This window comes from Lactuca serriola, chromosome 6 (assembly GCF_051521515.1).
Source record: "Lactuca serriola cultivar US96UC23 chromosome 6, Lser_US96UC23_V15, whole genome shotgun sequence".
NCBI lineage: Eukaryota > Viridiplantae > Streptophyta > Magnoliopsida > Asterales > Asteraceae > Lactuca > Lactuca serriola.
In genome coordinates this window covers 31,285,357-31,303,197 of record NC_136413.1, presented here as the reverse complement: position 1 = coordinate 31,303,197, position 17,841 = coordinate 31,285,357, and the positions used below count along the sequence as shown (strand labels likewise).

Sequence of the window (17,841 nt, the reverse complement as noted above, 5' to 3'; positions counted from 1 at the left end):
TGGCAATGGATGATTTTTTTAAATAAACAAGCTGAACCCTTGTAGAACTGACTGTATACATCTTAGACCCTCATAAAATTGCAATATTGTTCTTTTTTCGTTTAAATTTTCTCCTAATGATGTATGTTAAATCATTTTAATTACAATTATAAGTAAATTCTTGAAATGCATCTTATTATCAAAATACACCTCACTATCCGTAGTCAATGTCAAAGTCATTCCAAATCCCACAATGTCAGTTCTCACTCAAAAGGTCAAATAACTCTCACAAACAAAAAGAAAGAAGAATGTTACGAAAATATCAAAAAATTAATAATTTCGTGTATTATGCATGACCTTTTAATGAATAAATATTAGTTTTTAAAATTTGTCGTCCCATCCGATTTATCTCAAGTTTACCAAATTATTTTTCTTATCGCTATTTATAAGCACACTGCAAACCAAAAAAACACAATTTGCATTCTCAACTCTCAAGCCGTTCATCTGGTCTGCATCAATCTTCGTCCCTGCAATCTGCAATCTCACAGGTAAAACTTGTTTCTATTTTCTTTTTCTACAAGTTCTTATGTGTATACAAGAGAGTGATCTGTTATTATTTTCATGTTTTTTTGTGTATACAAGAAAGTATTATATTAAAATAAGTGTTCTTTTTGTATTACCTCTGACATTTATATATGTAATCCATGCGAATCATCCTCAAAAACAACATGAAAATATTAAATATAAGCACGAAATAGTAGTCTTCAGTTAAGTTTCAAGAAACATGTAATGGTTATTGCTTTTTATCAAAATATATGAAGTCTAGAATAACCAACCAGACTTGATCAATCAAGTCATATATGAAATTATCGGAAATTAAAATTAGTTTTTCCTGGCATTACCACTTCTAATGATTAAAAGAGTTTTATGCTTGTTCAGACTAATGTATGTTTACTTACGAGTTGTGCTTGACTTCTTATGCCACTTAGAATCACATATTTCATTAACAGATTGTAAGTGTTTGAAACTCGTTGTTATATAAAAACAATTGTTCCTTTTGTATTACCTCCACATTTATATATGCTATTGAATCATCCTCAAAAACAACATGGAAATATTAAAATAAGTGAACCTGACTATTTTTGTCATTCCTATTTTCATTTTTTCACTACCACTAGCAACGAGTAATTGTCATATTCTAAAATGTAATTGTTCTTGCTTTCTTTTTTTGCGACTCTTTCATTACTATTTTCATTTTTTATAACACTAACAATCGATACCGATCAGCAATAATAAGCCAAAATGTGTTATTGCTTTCTGTTTTCAATCCTTCTTACTAATGTCATTTGTTCTTCTTTGTTGTTCCATTGGACTATTTTGCCATTGCTCCTGTTTTTGGTATTATTTGCGAGAGATATATAGAGCTTCAGGAGGAAATGTTGAAACAACAAATGAAAGAATTGTCAGGTTTAGCAAGACTACAGACATCAAAATAGAAAGTATTTCAAAGGTTGGTGATTTATTTGCAAGTAATGATGTTACACTGGAGATCCAACGTATAGATGATAATGAAGATGACATTCAAGTGACATCTCCTATGTGTTTTTCACCTGAACAAAATTCAAGTGTGAAAAAAAAAATCATAGATGAAGTAGAAGAAGTTGAACCTCAACCTCAACCTGAAACTTGAACCAGAAACACTTGAAACAAAAATTATGAATGTTGTTGGTGATGTGGCTAATGCTATGAGGGAATGTAACAAAATCCTTGAAAGAGCTTACCATCATGAGTTAACTGTGATGAAATTTATCAAGAATTGCAACCAATGGGTTTGGAACCCCATGAAATACCAAATGCTCTCATGTATTTGGCTCGTAACCAAGTAAATGCGAGGACGTTGTTTACTTGTCTAATGAACATACGGAAGGATCTACTGAAAACAATGATGGACGCAGGTAAATGAGGAATTAGGATAAGATGTGTTGATTTGTTGTTTCTATGTTTGACTTAATTTTGGCTTCACGAATTAAATTCTGGTTTTTGAAGTCCTTGCCTGATTAAACTGCATTGTTTTCAACAATTTTTAAAGTTTGGTTTCTTTTCTAGACGAATATTATTAAAAGATAGTAGCAAATGTTTTCATTTTAAATATTATTTATGTTTTGCTACCTATTGATATTTTAATTGAATATTATATGTTTATGATATTTGACTAAACATAAATACATAGAACATAAATATATATGTATGTGTGTATACGAATGTAAAGACACAAAATATGAAGATGACATGCAGTGCAACATTTTTTTCCAATTTGAACTATGAATCTAATATGATTGCTAAAAAAATAAAGATAAAACTATAATGTTGTTTAACTTTCTTTTCCTTCCAACTCAATAACACATTTTTTTTTAAAAAAAAAAACTTCATTTCCTTTTCTTCAAACTAGAAAACACAGGAACACATTTTTTTTTTTTTAAAAAAACTTCATTTCCTTTCCTTCAAACTAGGAAACACGAAAAAGTTAAATCACTTCCTTCGCCTTCCTTTCTTTCCTCTCCATATTTTCCTTTTCTTTTCTTTCTGTTAAAGAAACTCGAGGACAGGGTGCATGTTTTTACTAGTTCAGTCTTGATGGTCATTTTAGAGATTATGACAATCAAATAAATCCATCGTAAAATGTGGAGACAATTCATATAAAGAAACAAGGAGCTTTTCATAATCAAGGATAGCATGTTTTTACCCATATAAACATATCACCAAAGCACAATAAACATACTGTTCCACATTCAAGATTACAACAGATGATACAACATTTTTGTTTCTTGTTTCTTGTTTTTTTTTCATTTCCAAAGCTTAACAATCTTATCATGGCTAGCAGAAGCTACCAAACCCGTAACAGTGGACAAAGCCAAGCCAGCAATCAATCCTTCATGAGCCGATAAAGTCATCGTCTTGTTCTCTGACATATTCCACAGCTCCAACGACTGCATTCACAAGAAGAAAATCCATTAAAAAAAGTAATATTTACTTTTTTACTACTTTGTGGTGAAAAGGGAAAAGTGAAAAGTGAAAAAGCAAAGTTACCTGATAACAACCGATGACCAATAATGAAGCATAACTAGGGTGAAAAACACATGAGTGAAACTTGTTGCCATTACAACTAAGATCATGTACACATTCCCCTTCATTTCCTGCCATAAGAGACCACACACGAACAGAGTCCTCACTAACTGATGCCAAATACTCCCCACTCGGGTCCCAACAAACTGAATGAATCGGCTTTGTATGCCCCTACATTCAAATAGTTGATTGTTTTATTAGACTTAATTATATATTTTTAGTAAGTTACATTTTCAGTCCCTGGTTATAGCTGATTTTTTCAAATTTGGTACCAAAAGGTCTTCTTTTGAAACTTTTGTCGTTATTTTGAGGTGTTTAAGTAAGATAACTATTTTTGGGACCGAAATTGTAATAATTGGGGACCAAAAACGTTACAAGACCCTCAAATATGGACCATAATAGAATGTAAAAACTTTGTGGGACCAAAATTGCAAACATCAGGTATACTTAAATGACAAAAAATGTAATTTACTATTTTATATTTTTGGTCGCTTGGTATAGCTAATCTGTTCAAATTCGGTCTGAAAGGATTCTCTTGCAATTTTGGTCCTTAGTTGAGATTTTTGTAACGTTTTGGTCCCTATGACAAATTTTTGGGACCAAAATTGCAAAAATCAGTTGAACACAGGGACTGAAAATAGTCGTTTAACTTGGAAGTGAGACCAAAAGTGTTATATGAACATCAAAGGACCAAAATTGAGAGTGAAAAAGAAAACCCTTGTTGGAACCAAAATTGAAAAAAGGGTTAATCTCATAAAAGACCTTATATTTTGTGTTTTTTCTGGATTAAGCCTCATTTTTTTCCTGAAAAAGACCTTGTATTTTTTCATTTTTTCCAAAAGAACCCTCAACCTTCTAACTTTTTCCAAATAAACCCTCAACTTTTTTAATTTTTCTCAAAAAACCTCACACTTGACAAGTTTTTTCAGAAAAAAAAATGACTAAAAGAGCCAGATCAGAAAAAAGAAAAAAAAAACGCAAGGTCTGTTTGAAGAAAAAAAAGTTTAAGCTTAATCCGGAAAAAACACAAAATGTAAGGTCTTTTATGAGATTAACCTTTCAAAAAATCAACTATAACTACTCAGGGACCAAAGATGTAAATTACTCAAAAAAAAATAATAAAACATTAAAATATAAAAAAATCAAACCGTTAATGTATGTCGACATGCTTGAGTCTCCACATCAAGTATCGATACAATGTTTTCTGCAGCTGCTGCAAGAAATCTTCCATGGCGTGGCTGAAATCGCACTTGTGCTGTTGCTCCCTAAATCAATTTTAAAATAATAATAATCATTGTTATTTTAATCCAAGTGAAATGACTAATTTGCCCTTATATTATAATATTACATACCTTGAATACACGAGAACAGCTACCGTTGTTGATGCTCCAATACCGTATTTCTCCATCCCCATCACACGAACAAATGAGATCATCTTTATTCGGGTGGAAATCCAATGACATCACAGATGTAGAATGTCCCATAAATGTCCGAAGAGAAAAACCAGGCTACAACATATATATAAATTTAAATTTAATTAAAGAGGAAATTATTTATTTGTCACGTTCAAAGTGAAATGGCTATATTTTTTAGACCAAATTTGCAAAAACCAGCTGTATTCATGGACCAAAAATAGTCATTTTACTTGGAAGGGGAATAAAAACGTTACATCAACCTCAAATAAGGACCAAAAATGCAAAAGAAAACTTTTTGGGACCAAAAACATTACAAGAACCTCAAACAAAGACAAAAACTGCAAATGAAAAATTTTTGGGAGCGAAAATTGCAAAATTCAGGTATACTCAGGGACCAAAAATGTAAATTATTACTACAAAGTAAAAGAAATCGAGAGTGAAAAAAGGTGAACTAACGTTGTCGGCATCCCAAACACGAACGGTTTTATCAAAGGATGACGTGGCAAGGCGGGGCATGCTTGGGCTGAAGCGCACATCAGTGATCAACGAGGAATGTTCTTCAAGAGTTGTTTTGGGTTTTAACGAATCTGTATACCACAATACAGCCTGCATCATAAATTACCAATTTACCACTGTAAATATACAATTTTCTTGTAGAAATTAAAATTACTTTTTTTTTGTTTAATGAATTGAATTTTACCTTTTTATCGTGGCCACCACTTGCAAGAAGTTTACCATCGGATGAAAAATGGCAACACACAACCTTACTTGCACTAGCACGAACTGAATGTACCTCCGTAAATGTAAACCCTAATTTCATATCAATCGTATTGAAAGTTAATTTTAATAAAATAACAATTTTTTTTCTTGATGTATCGATTTTCAAATTGTGCGCATAACAAACAAAATGTTTAAATGATTAAAATCCCATTCCTTCAATCAAGCCAACTAAACATGATAACGGAATGTAACAATCCATTCCTTTACCTTCCTCATTCCATTACAATGTTCATTCCATTCCATTCCGATGTGATTTCATTCCATCATATCAAACTAAAAAAACAATCTTACCTTTGCTGACATCCATACAACGACCACCAACTGTATCCCTCAAATCCGTATCATCATGAGACAAAAAAGATTCCACATTGTCATCAAGAGATCCATCTTCCACAAAACGATCCATGTCAGCCTGTAAAATGACCAAAATGCCCTTATCATTCCAATGCAAGATTATATACCAACCATAAAAGGAAAGTGGACCCCCACTTACCAATTGATTTGATGGGGAGGTGAGATTCGTGGGCCCACCATCGGGTCGAAACATCATTAAAGATTTTGATGAGCTGTCATTATGTGGCAGATTAGGCATTGAGATGACATCACCAGGTGTATGAGTTGATGGAGTTGAAGGTGCTGAAGATGGTGAGGGGCCCGCTGTGTTTGCTGTTCCGGAACTATTGGCGGGCCCGGATGATGACACGGGCTGTTTTCTTTTTCTTCCAGTCTGGTTTTTTGAAGCCTTAAAATGGATTAGAAATCATGTTAAAGAAAAGAAACTACTACCTAAGTTAGTGTTTGGTAGAATGGAATCAAGGAAGGAATGGAATGGTTTATTCCATAGTTTTAGTTTTAATTGAATTCCACAACACTTTTGTATGTTTCATACTTTTCCCACAAGACTTTCATATGTCGGCAGATTTGGTCCCTAGACTTTCTGGGTTTCAGACTTTGGCCACAAGACTTTCATAAATTGGCCAATTCGGTGCCTAGACCTTTTGGGATTCAAACATTGGCCACAAGACGTTCATATATTGGCAGATTTGGTCTCTACACTTTTTGGGTTTCAGATTTTGGCCACAAGACTTCAACATATTGGTAGGTTTGGTGCCTTGACTTTTTGGGATTCAGACTTCAGCCACAAGACTTTCGTATATTGGCTGGTTTGGTCCCTACACTTTTTAAGATTCAGACTTTGGCCACAAGATTTTCATATATTGGCAAGTTTGGTCCCTAGACTTTTTGGGTTTCAGACTTTGGCCACAAGGCTTTCATAAATTAGCAGGTTTGGTCCCTAAACTTTTTGGGATTCAGAATTTGGCCACAAGACTTTCGTATATTTGCAGGTTTGGTCCCTATACTTTCGTATGTTGGCAGATTTGGGGGTAATATAAAAAATTTCATATGAAAACTCATTCCATTCCTTCAGGCCAACCAAACATTATCAATTTATCATAACCTTCTCCATTCCATTACTTAGTCATTCAATTCCATTCCACTCCATCCAACCAAACCCTAATACACCTATCAAGTAACAACAGAAACAAAAACTAACCTGATCATTTCCTCTAAACGAATTCGACATGCTCCCATCTCCCACACTACTTGCACCCACAATCTTTTCTTGTTGAATATTCAAATTTGAATTTTGAGGCTGAGGAGCAGAAAGAGAATGATGAATTTGCTGCTGTTGTTGCTGTTGCTGATTCCCACCATTCTGTTGCTGCTGCTGCTGCTGCTGTTGTTGCTGTAATTGCGCCATTTTTAACTACAATGGCAAAACCGTAATAAATTCCATAATCAATCATTATACAGAAACAAGATTACAAGAACTGAACATGAAAAATCACCTTGAGTAACATATCAGTATCTCCACGGGGTAAAACGGGCATTGGGGAGCCCACATTTGGAATATCACCAACAGAAGTTGAAAGACCACTTCCATCTTTTCCCATACCCATGCTTCTGTTAGTAAGAAGCATTCTAAGCCTTCTGCTTTCATCATTAGCTGATTGTGATGTCATGTTTTGTTGTGCTAATAGAAGCTGTTGTTGATGCTGTGGTGACATCATTTGTAACTGATGAAATGGTTGTGATCCTTGCATGAATGACTTCTGTTGTTGCATTAAACCAGATCTCAATTGATCTAATCCCTGCTAAGATCATTAACAGACTTCAGGGCTGTTTCTTTTTGACTTGATATGAATAGAATGAAAGGATAAAATGGTCATTTAGTCTTTTTCAGACATACATCATTACTCATTCAAGATTCAACCACTTCAGCCATACAAGACTTAATGAGGAAAAAATGGAAACAAACACATAGGCAGGTAGAAAGGGTAAAATGGTAACTGTGGAATTATTGATAAACTTACTGTAAGAGGCCATCCTTTCAATGTCAAGTTATTACCACCTTGATTTGATCCTGGAAAACAAGAATAATGTCAGTTACATGAAGTGATAGTTTAAGTAAAGTAAAAAAGTCAATGGAAAAAGTCAAATATTACCAGGAATCCCAATTAATGATACTTCGGGTCCCGCTGCTCTAGGATTCAAAATTGGATTCATTTCTGTTTTTATTTCCTATTAAATTATACATCAATATAAGTTAGATCACAAAAAAATTACCATTTTTTTCATTTTCAAAAAAAGAATACTCACAGGTGCAGAGCCTGGAAGTTGTTGGCTACGAGCTTGAACTTGAGGAGACATACTGCCAGCTGTCCCATGCAACACTTGCCTGAAAAATAAAATATTAATAACATATAATTATTACAACCAATAAATAAATAAATAAAAATAAATAAACATTACCCTGAAGGTTGTCCAGCAGCTGCAGCAGCAGATTTCAAGATTGAAGCTTGGTTGGGATCCAAAAGCTGGCCCACATTCTCACCATATCTCTGTTAGCAAATATAAAAACAAATCAACCAAATCCCATAAAAGTCAAAATTTTGACTTTTTAAAAGAATATTCCCATATTCATATTATCATATACACATATATACCTTCATAGCTGCATCATCTAAAGAGTCTCTAGGAAGTGGGACTTTCAATTTCTCCTCATACATTTTTGTAGCAATAGCATTGACTCCAGGATTCTGTCTCATAAGTGGCTCATTTCCAACAAGTCTGTTTGATGCCCCATTCAGAAGGTGGGCCCCATCTCTCCTTTGTTGCTGCTGTTGCTGTTGTTGTGCTTGTTGCTGCTGTTGTTGTTGCTGCTGCTGTTGCTGTTGTTGCTGCTGTTGTTGCTGTTGTTGTTGTTGAGCTTGGCGTTGCAACATGAGCTGTTGCATTTGCATCTGTTGATGTTGTTGTTGTTGTTGTTGCTGTTGCTGTTGTTGTTGTGGATGTGGTGGTTGTTGTTGTGGTTGTTGTTGTTGTTGCTGTTGCTCTCTTGCTTTGATTAACTGTGTCTGTAGTTATCAAAGTATGTATTTTTATGTATAGATATGTATGTATGTATGTATCAATTAGATTAAAAGAAGAAACTATGATCTAAAAGTAACCTCAATGTAAGAGGCTGCAACTTCTGAGTGTTTCTCATTGGTTCTTGCAATAAATATGTCCCAAAAGACTGACCACCATTCGAATAGAAAGCCACCAGGTGCATCAATAGCTGTTAAAATAACAAAAGTTTGGTAATTTTTACTCCATGTGAGGATAAAAGTTATAAAATAGCCTAATGTTTTGGAGTTAGATTATTAGCAGTGATGTATTTGGAATGATGATGAAGGAAAAGGAGAAATGGGTGATATTGAAACTATAATGGAATCTTACCAACAGGGTCAGATGAGACTTTTCCCTCTTGTTGAAATGCTTGGGCTGAAGCTTTTAAATCCCTCTTTACCAAGTAGTCATGGATATAAACATCTAACCTGTTAAATAAATCAGATAGCAGTTTATTAGTTGGAAATTATAACAAAGTTTGAAACTTTACATGAAGAAGAACAAGTTCAAGCTAATTAAAGTCGCTAAAGCTCCCAATTGACTGGAAATACTCATCTCGCTGAAACCATTGAAGTTCGAAACTTCATACAAAAAAACCGAATTCATACATATACCCAAATGAAGAACACTAACACAAGATAAATGAAGCAAAACTACAAACACATATTCGACCGATACTGAATCTATAAGACAAATCCAGCTGAGGGAAGAAATAAATTTAATAAAAAAAGTAATGAGAAAAGCTGCTGAAAGGACAAACCCTAAAAAGACGGGAAGCGGGATAAAACAAAAAAAACAAAATTGGATAAGAAGAAAAAAAAAACAAGAAACAAGCGACAGAGAGCATAAATCTAACAGCAAACCATGAATACAACACAAGTGATTGGAAATTACAGAGAATTTTATAAGGGGCAAAGGAAACTTACATTTTATCAGCTTCCCAGTGAGTCTGAGACATTTTTTCTTGAAGAAAAAGGCTCAAGAGATACAAATTGTTAGATCTTCATATGATGTAGAACTTACAGACCAGGGTTTTTGTTCAGCAATTTGATGTAAGAATTCCAGAATATTTAAGTGAAAAAGAAGATCCTTCGAGGGAAAAAGAGAGAGAAAAGGGGGAAAATTCGGAGAGAGAGAAAGAATAGAACAGAAGAGTAAAAAAGAATCTCAGAAAATCAAGATGACTGTAATATTTGGATACGATTCTGAGGATGTGGATTTTATTGCACAAAAAAATCGAGAGATAAAAAGAGAAGACCAAAGGACTACACTTTTTCGTAAGCAAGAAAATAGATGTTTTTCTCATGTGAAAATAGGCAAAATTACATGATCGGTCCTTGTTGTTTATCAAAATAGACATGATCAGGTCAATTATTAAAACGTCTATCTGTTTTGTTTATGTGGTTTCAAAAACTTGCTCAATTGGTTACGCCGTCCATTGTTAGACATTAGTCGACCCACATGCCACTCACACGAGGGCAATTTCACCATTCCACCTTGTCAATGTCAATTTGGATGATTTAAACCTTTCTTCCTCCCCACTTACTCTCAAAAGTTGTCAAGTTCTTCTACCAATGGCTTCTTCTTCTTCTTCTCTTTTCTCTCCAAATTCTCTCAAATTCTTATAACATAGTTTTGTGTTCTTGTGGAAGACATGTCTTCATTGTAACCTCTTAGACTTATTTAAATCTTGGAAATGAGGTGTTAGACTTATTTGAACTAGATCACAATGTTGATTCATTGGTTGGTTCGACCCCATAAGTGTCGTAGGGCAGTTGTTATGTCTGTTATGCTAAAGAAATTGCTTGAACAAGCCCTAAAACAAAAATGCATGAAGCAATGGTGATAAAGATCTTTTTAGTCATCAGTTGGGTCTTTTTCTTCTTTTATGATATTCAAAGTTAACTAAGTTTATATGAAGGAAGTTTGCATGTAGGAATCTTATTTGGGTTAGGAATTTCAATATAGATAGTATGTGGTCTTTTGTTGTTGTAATTATGAAACTATAATGGTGTTTGTTGTAGCTTAAGTTCTAATGGAAAAGTTCTTCGTAAAATTATGTGTTTATTGTAGGAATCAATTTATGTATGGTAATGGTATGCCAAAATGGTAAAAAGTTAGTACATATTATTGGATCAGGTGTCTAAGCCCATAACTATAATTTGTATGTATTTGGCCCGATAGTAGCATGGTACTTTTGGGTTGCCTTCACCATAGCAACTTAACTAGATGAATTATGGAGAATAAGGTTAATTGTGATTTATTAATATATTATAAGAATAATATATTAATTGAGAAATCATATTACTTAATTAGTATTGATCAGAAATTAATTTGGAAGTAATTTGGTGATCAAAAGAGACTGATTGAATTAAGGGTACTGGTATTGTAATTATCTAATAGTTGTGAAGTTGGGATTGTGGATCCCTAAGAAGGGATGGACGAAATCTATGTTTAGACCACATAGAATTCGTCCATAAGGGGATTCTGGAAGGATCTAATGGGTTGCTTAAGGCCTGAGTAGAGAATTAGAGTACTAGTCATAAACCCTAACAGCTCAGTTATATAAGGAACCCCTAGGACTCCCAAAATCGATCACTTGCTTCCAAGGGAATACCCTAGCCGATTTTGAGCCTCCTAACCTCTCTCATATAGTCATATTCTTCCAACTTGCTATTCGGTGTTTGTGACTCACTAAAGGTGCAACATTCGAGGCACTACGCTCTTGAAGTTCAAGATTAATCAAGCTACAAGAAAAGGTATTCATCTATTTTTGTTTCCGAAAATTGTATGCTAGTTAGGGGTCATGCTTTGGATAACTTGATTTGCATGTATAACTTGAGAAAAACATAGATCTGAAGCATTAGGGTTGCATGTACACCATAGGAATGTTGTAGTGCTCATAACCCATCAGTGGTATCAGAGCTTAGGCTGTTTTTGCTGTTATATTTGATGTCATGGTTGATTGTTCAAAGATGAAAGAAATTGTTTTCTGGACCCTGACAGATGAACTCGACGTGTAGCACTTGGTTCCTGGTATGTAATCCTTGTAATTAATATTTCTTGATTATGCATTTTGCCTTGGACTCGGCGAGTTGAAGGACCAACTCGCCGAGTAGAAGCGGGATGAGACGCGGGGTCTAAGCTTTGGACTCAGCGAGTAGACCCTGTTTGGGAAAAAACCCTAATCCAGGTGTTTACACCCTATTTAAACGCTTTAACTTGGCCTCCTTTGTCCCTAACACTTCCAGAGAGCTGTAGAGAGAAACCCTAGCCCCCATATTGTTCTTGAGAGTGATTTTGGCTTTGTGAAGAAGGTTTGGAGCTTAGAAGAAGAAGGAAGAGGTTGAAGTGTGCAAGAATGGGAGGTAGATCCGGAATCTACACTGTGAGAATCTTCCATTCAGGTAGAAAAGTTCTTACCTTGATCACTAGTTCATTATATTCCCTTTTTGTCCCAAATTAGTGGTTTTCAAGCCCTAAAACCTCAAGCTCCATGTGTTATGCTCTATGTTCTAAAAGGACTTCAGATTTGGACCTTATGGACACCTTGGAAGTGTAAAGTCTCTATGGTTGGGGTTATTGAGGTCCCTATTGGGTGTATGACCTCTTAAAGAGCTTGGATTTGCCTTTTTGAGCTTATGGGACCATGCATGCATGTAAAGTTTGCAACTTTATGTGATAAGCATGCCCTAGGAGCATAGATCTATGGTTTAGAAGCGTTGCATGTCTCAGATTTGGTTTGTATGGGAAATGGGTCGAAGGGACTCAGCGAGTTCTATGAAGATGGTCTTAGACTCGGCGAGTTGGATGAACAACTCGGCGAGTCCTATGAAGATTGCCTGGAACTCGACGAGTTGTTCTTCAAACTCGACGAGTCATATGAATTGTTACTGAGTAAGAGGGGTTTAAGTGTTGAAGGTCCAACCCTTCGTATCTACACGCGGAATTAGCAATTTAACATGTAGCAATAGTCACAGAAACCCAAATCCTCATAAGGGATGCTTTGGTGAGGACATCCCTTATGAGGATTTAGAAGCGGGTAGGAGGTCTGCTCGTGGGGACTCGGCGAGTCGGATCGTGAGTCGATTCTATAGTCCCAAATAGTGAGTCAAGGGTGGCCCAGTGAGTGGGAAGAGGGACTTGGCGAGTAAGACCGGGTTAGCAGGAGAAGGACTCGGTGAGTCTGTGTCATGACTCGGCGAGTCCACTCAACTGGAAGTTGACTTTGACCAAGGAGTTGACCTTGGACCAGGGGTGGGTCAGTCGATTGACCTAAGGGTATTTATGAGGGGCTAATCTATGTTTATGGATTTGTAGCCGGAGGATTACCGGTGCAGCAGTCAGACGTCTAACAGTCAGACTTTCGGTAGCTACTTTTCGAGGTGAGTTTCCTTCCAGTAGGAACAGGTCTAAGGCACCAAGGCCGGCTCGTATAGACGATATGATAGTATCGGAGTGTGAGCAGAGCCTGTATCTCATAGTTGAGTTTGATTATGTTATATGCCAGTATGATAGAATTGCTTATACTTGTTGTCTGTGTGATACTTCTATGATATGGTTTAGTAGCGGAGTGTGGGCGAGGCCCGTATCTCCCAGATAGCGGAGTGTGGGCGAGGCTCGTATCTCCTAGATAGCGGAGTGTGGGCGAGGCCCGTATCTCCCAGATAACGGAGTGTGGGTGAGGCCCGTATCTCTCAGATAGCGGAGTGTGGGCGAGGCTAGTATCTCTCAGATAACAGAGTGTGGGCGAGGCTCGTATCTCCTAACTGTTCATTGTATGATTGTATGGTATGAGGTATTGTGGGGAACTCACTAAGCTTCGTGCTTACAATTTGTAGTTTTAGTTTCAGATACCTCTTCAGCGAAGGGGAAGGAGCTGACACAGTAGCGGCCCATCATACACACCTCTTGTTTTCCGCATTAAGAAATTGTTCTGGGATTTGTACTCTGACACTATGGTTGCCCCCATGTTTTGGTTTCCAGACACGTAATATGTTTTAAGAAATGATATGATTGAATGTTGTTTATTTTCAAATGTTTGCAAAGTGTTTTATTAAAAATGAAATTTTTGGACTTGAAAAATTGGGGTGTTACAAGTTGGTATCAGAGCCCTGGTTTGAGGGATTCAGACACACCCTCAGGGATGTCTGAACTCAAATCAAGGGAATAAAGGATTTCGAAAAAGAAAAGTTTTCTAAGGGATTAAGTAAAGAGTTTTAAGAAAGAACGAAGTGTATGATGTGCACGACCGGCTGAGCTCAAGTAAGTATTCCCCAAAATACCCATACAAGTTTATGTTATGTTTAACAATTTCAGTAGAACAACATGCTAGAATAGGACTAAGGATCTAGGAGTGATGCCTTACGTGCCTACTTTATGTGCTTCAGCTTATGAGAATTGCATGCTAGCATTGAGTAGACAGCAGTAGGATAGCCTGTTTAGGTTATGCATGATAGTATGAGTTTAGCATTGTATGCTAGATCAGTTTCTCTCTATGAGAACAAATTTGCTTGAGGTTGTTCCCTTTGTCTGAATGTTGCCTGCTTTGTGCTTTGTGGGGCTCTGAGTGATGGGAGTTAGCCATTAGGTGAATACGTCACGTCACTTGTGACCAGGGTTGGATAAACTTAGAGTGCTAGATTTGGATCTATTGCGCAGCTCTCGTTTGAGTCTAACCGTTGTAGGGACGAGTCCGTTACTCGAAGGATTATATGAGCCTCATCACATGTGATGGTATTCAGGTAATGGCTAATTGGCATTACAAGGAGGCCTTCAGCAGCTGAGGACCAGGTAGGGTGGAGTCAGAGATTTCCCTAGGGCAAGCCTAGGATGAGTATAGCAGTGATCAACAGTAGTTTTGAAAAGTTTCAAAACTTGCCCTCAAGTTTTGGAATTTAAAATTGACAAAATTGCAAAAATGGTCCCTGTAGTATGCATTTTTTTGGGGTTTTGGTCCAAACCCCGACTTTTTTGGATTGACAGTCCTTTTGGCCATGTTTGTATGTAGCTTTGGTCCCTTATAAAATTGAAATGACTAAATTGCCCTTATTAGATTTATTTTCCATTTTCTTTTTTGAAAAGTATTTTTATATATTAAATAAAGATAGTCTCTCTCTCTCTCCCTCTCTCTCTCTCCAGACCAACTTCCCCCTCACCCCACCTTCTTCATTTATATTCAAGAACACCCCACCAGAGGTGGAGCTATTTCTGGCCACCAAAAAACACCGCTGCCACCATCCATCTTTCCACCTCTTTGAATCACATTCTTAACCCCAAATTGAAACTCGGAGGAATTGTGGGTCAAAGGTGGCGAACTGCAACGACGGTGGAAGGGCAGTGACGGCGATGGGTGGCTGTGGTTGGTGGTTGTGGGCGCCTTGTTGCTTCATTTCTATTGGCGGATGCTCGACGAAGGACCAAGACAAAGTAGCAACGACGATGGCGTTTGGTGGTGGTGGGTTACGACAGGATGGAGGCGTTTGGTGGGTGGTGGGTGGTGAAGTGGGTTTTGCCAACGGTGGGTGGTGAAGAAGCTATGGTGGTAGCTTCACTGCCTTCATTTCCTTTCTTTACATGTGAGCTTGACGGGAGAGAGGGCGGGGGAAGAGCAAACCTATGGTCCGGAGGTGTTTGCTGGTGGTGGGTCACGACATGGGGAGGTGGAGGAGGTGTTTGAAAAATTAGGTGGGTAAAGATGGTGGTGGCAGTTTGCTCCGATCAGTAGCAAGAGGGGGAAGAACATGGTGGTGTAGGGTGGTGCCTGGCAGCTTGCCTGACAGAAACAGTAAGGGAATGGTGGTGAGGCTCGACCAAGACATACGAGGGTGGTTTCCGGTGGGGTTGTGGTGGTCTATGACGGCAGTCGTGGTGGTGAGCAACCTAGACCGATGTTACAATCACCGGTGCTTTCTTTCCTTCAAATGATGAGATATGAATGAGAGAGGGAGAGAGAGAGATAGAGAGAGAGAGAGAGGTGGGTCCCATAATTTTCATTAATAAAACTTTATATTAAATAGAAAAAAACATAGAAAATGTATCAAAAGGATATTTTTGTCTTTTTAATTTTACAAGGGACCAAAACCACAAACAAAGTAGCTCAAAAGGACCGTCAATCCAAAAAAGTCGGGATTTGGACCAAAACCCCAAAAAAATGCATACCACAGGGATCATTTTTGCAATTTTGTCTTTAAAATTTGATTAGGAGGTTTTATTTTTGAAATATTAAATTCTAAACCCTAATATTTTAAAAGGTTAAAATACAACCCATATACTATTATAATATTAAAAGCTTAATACTTATATATGTGTATAAGATTAGTCCGTCTTACCGTTAGTATGCCTCATTCACGAAGCTGATCTCTAAGGAAACTGCCTATAAAATAGCCTATAAAATAGCGGTTAAATGGGTGTCCACTCTCACTCACCGCTTCCTTGATTGGTGGAGGGTCGTTAGCCGAACGGGTAGGATAAGACAACTGATTCCTCATTAATAAGTATAATGATTATAATAAACTAACTAAATGTTTTCATACATTCTCAATCTTAGTTATTTTAAGAAAAATGTGAAATGATGCTATTCCATGAAATTGCACTTTTCACCTTGCCAAGTCGTTAGTGGAGCGTGTATGGCTAACCGACATACTAATTTGGGACTAGCAAGGGTAGAAAAGGGTAGCTCGATGTTTATCATAGATCAATGGAGTGTGTGTGGTTAACCGACACATTGATTAGGTGATAAATGACATCGAAAGTACCAAGCACATTTGCATGGTTATTCACACCTTGTTTGTAATCCTCGGTATCCCAATCAGAAACTTGAAGGGCATAATCGAGATTAAAACATGCCATTGAAAGTTCAATGAATCTCAAAGAATCTAGGAATTTCAATTCATTTAAAACCTAATGTTCATTTTCATTTTTCATGGTGGAAATTAGTAAATCATCATTTACATATCTTCAAATATTTTGCAATTGGATTACGGCGTGCCTCTTCCGAACTGTAGAATATTTTGTTAGGTCCTAGTCTTAATATTTCATTTCGGTGTTATATTAAGGATTTTTATCTAATCTAAACTTTTTCTCTTTTCTTTTTCGTTCCATGATGAGTCGAGCTTCGTTACCTATCTCATTTTGGGGGTATGCCTTAGAGACTGTCGCCCATATCCTTAATCTAGTCCCAACTAAGAAGGTTGCCAAAACACCTCACGAGATGTGGACATGGAAGGTTCCCTCGTTGGCACACATAAAGGTTTGGGATTGCGAGGCTTTCGGCAGATGAGAGACTCATGACAAGCTTGAACCTCTCAGTGAGCGGTGTATTTTCATCGGCTATCCATATAAGTCCTTTGGATATCTCTTCTACAGATAGAGTGACAATGTTGTCTTCATTGCTAGGAGAGGGGTTTTCCAAGAGAGAGAGAGAGAGAACTTATATGCCAAGAGGATAGTTGGAGGCAAATTGACCTTGAAGAGCTTCAAGAATCAACTGATGAAGGAACCTCAAACACTAACGCTCAACCCAAGGAGGAAACTCATTTTGAACCGATTGACGAGTCCTTACCTCTTAAATGTTCTAGTAGAGTTAGTGCTCCACCGTGTTATATGGATTCCATATAATTGTTAAGGGTGATACGTTTATTAGTGATAGTACACTAATAAATATGGATGAACCTAACAACTACAAGGAAGCCATGGTAGGCCCGGAGTTTGCAAAGTGGAAAGAGGCGATGGACAACGAGATTCAGTCCATGTATGACAATCAAGCTTGGAACTTGGTTGACAACGTATCGGGTCGTAAGACGGTTGGGTGCAAGTGGATCTTCAAGAATAAGATCGACATGGATGGTAAAGTGCATACGTTTAGGGCACGTTTGGTTGCGAAGGGCTTTACTCAAACTCCGGGAGTTGACTATGACAAGACCTTCTCACCAATGGCCAAGATCAAGTCTATAAGGGTTATGCTAGCCATAGTTGCGTCTCATGATTATGAAATATGGCAGATGGACGTCAAAACCATTTTCCTTAATGGGGAAGTTGGTTAAGGATGTTTACGTGAATCAGCCAAAGGGTTTTGTGGATGCAAAGTACC

The 17,841-nt window shown here is 36.9% G+C and overlaps 1 protein-coding gene across 4 annotated transcripts; it reads right to left on the bottom strand.

Moving 5' to 3' along the window:
• Positions 1-2,676: 2,676 nt before the first annotated feature.
• LOC145057508 (transcriptional corepressor LEUNIG-like) lies at positions 2,677-9,911 on the bottom strand. Of its 4 annotated transcripts, none has more exons than XM_079005372.1 (18): positions 9,677-9,911; positions 9,081-9,178; positions 8,810-8,919; positions 8,306-8,716; positions 8,112-8,200; positions 7,959-8,037; positions 7,805-7,880; positions 7,673-7,722; positions 7,148-7,453; positions 6,853-7,065; positions 5,791-6,039; positions 5,589-5,709; positions 5,218-5,327; positions 4,974-5,123; positions 4,455-4,610; positions 4,251-4,367; positions 3,067-3,273; positions 2,677-2,966 (listed from the first exon to the last, which is right to left on the bottom strand). In XM_079005372.1, exons 1-18 carry the CDS (start codon positions 9,706-9,708, stop codon positions 2,823-2,825), a joined length of 2,718 nt encoding a protein of 905 aa, XP_078861498.1. In that variant the 5' UTR covers positions 9,709-9,911; the 3' UTR covers positions 2,677-2,822. The 4 variants fall into 4 exon arrangements, with proteins under 4 accessions (XP_078861498.1, XP_078861499.1, XP_078861496.1 ...); XM_079005373.1 differs by having other exon boundaries at positions 7,148-7,450; XM_079005370.1 differs by having other exon boundaries at positions 5,589-6,039; positions 7,148-7,450.
• Between the last annotated feature and the right edge of the window lie 7,930 nt (positions 9,912-17,841).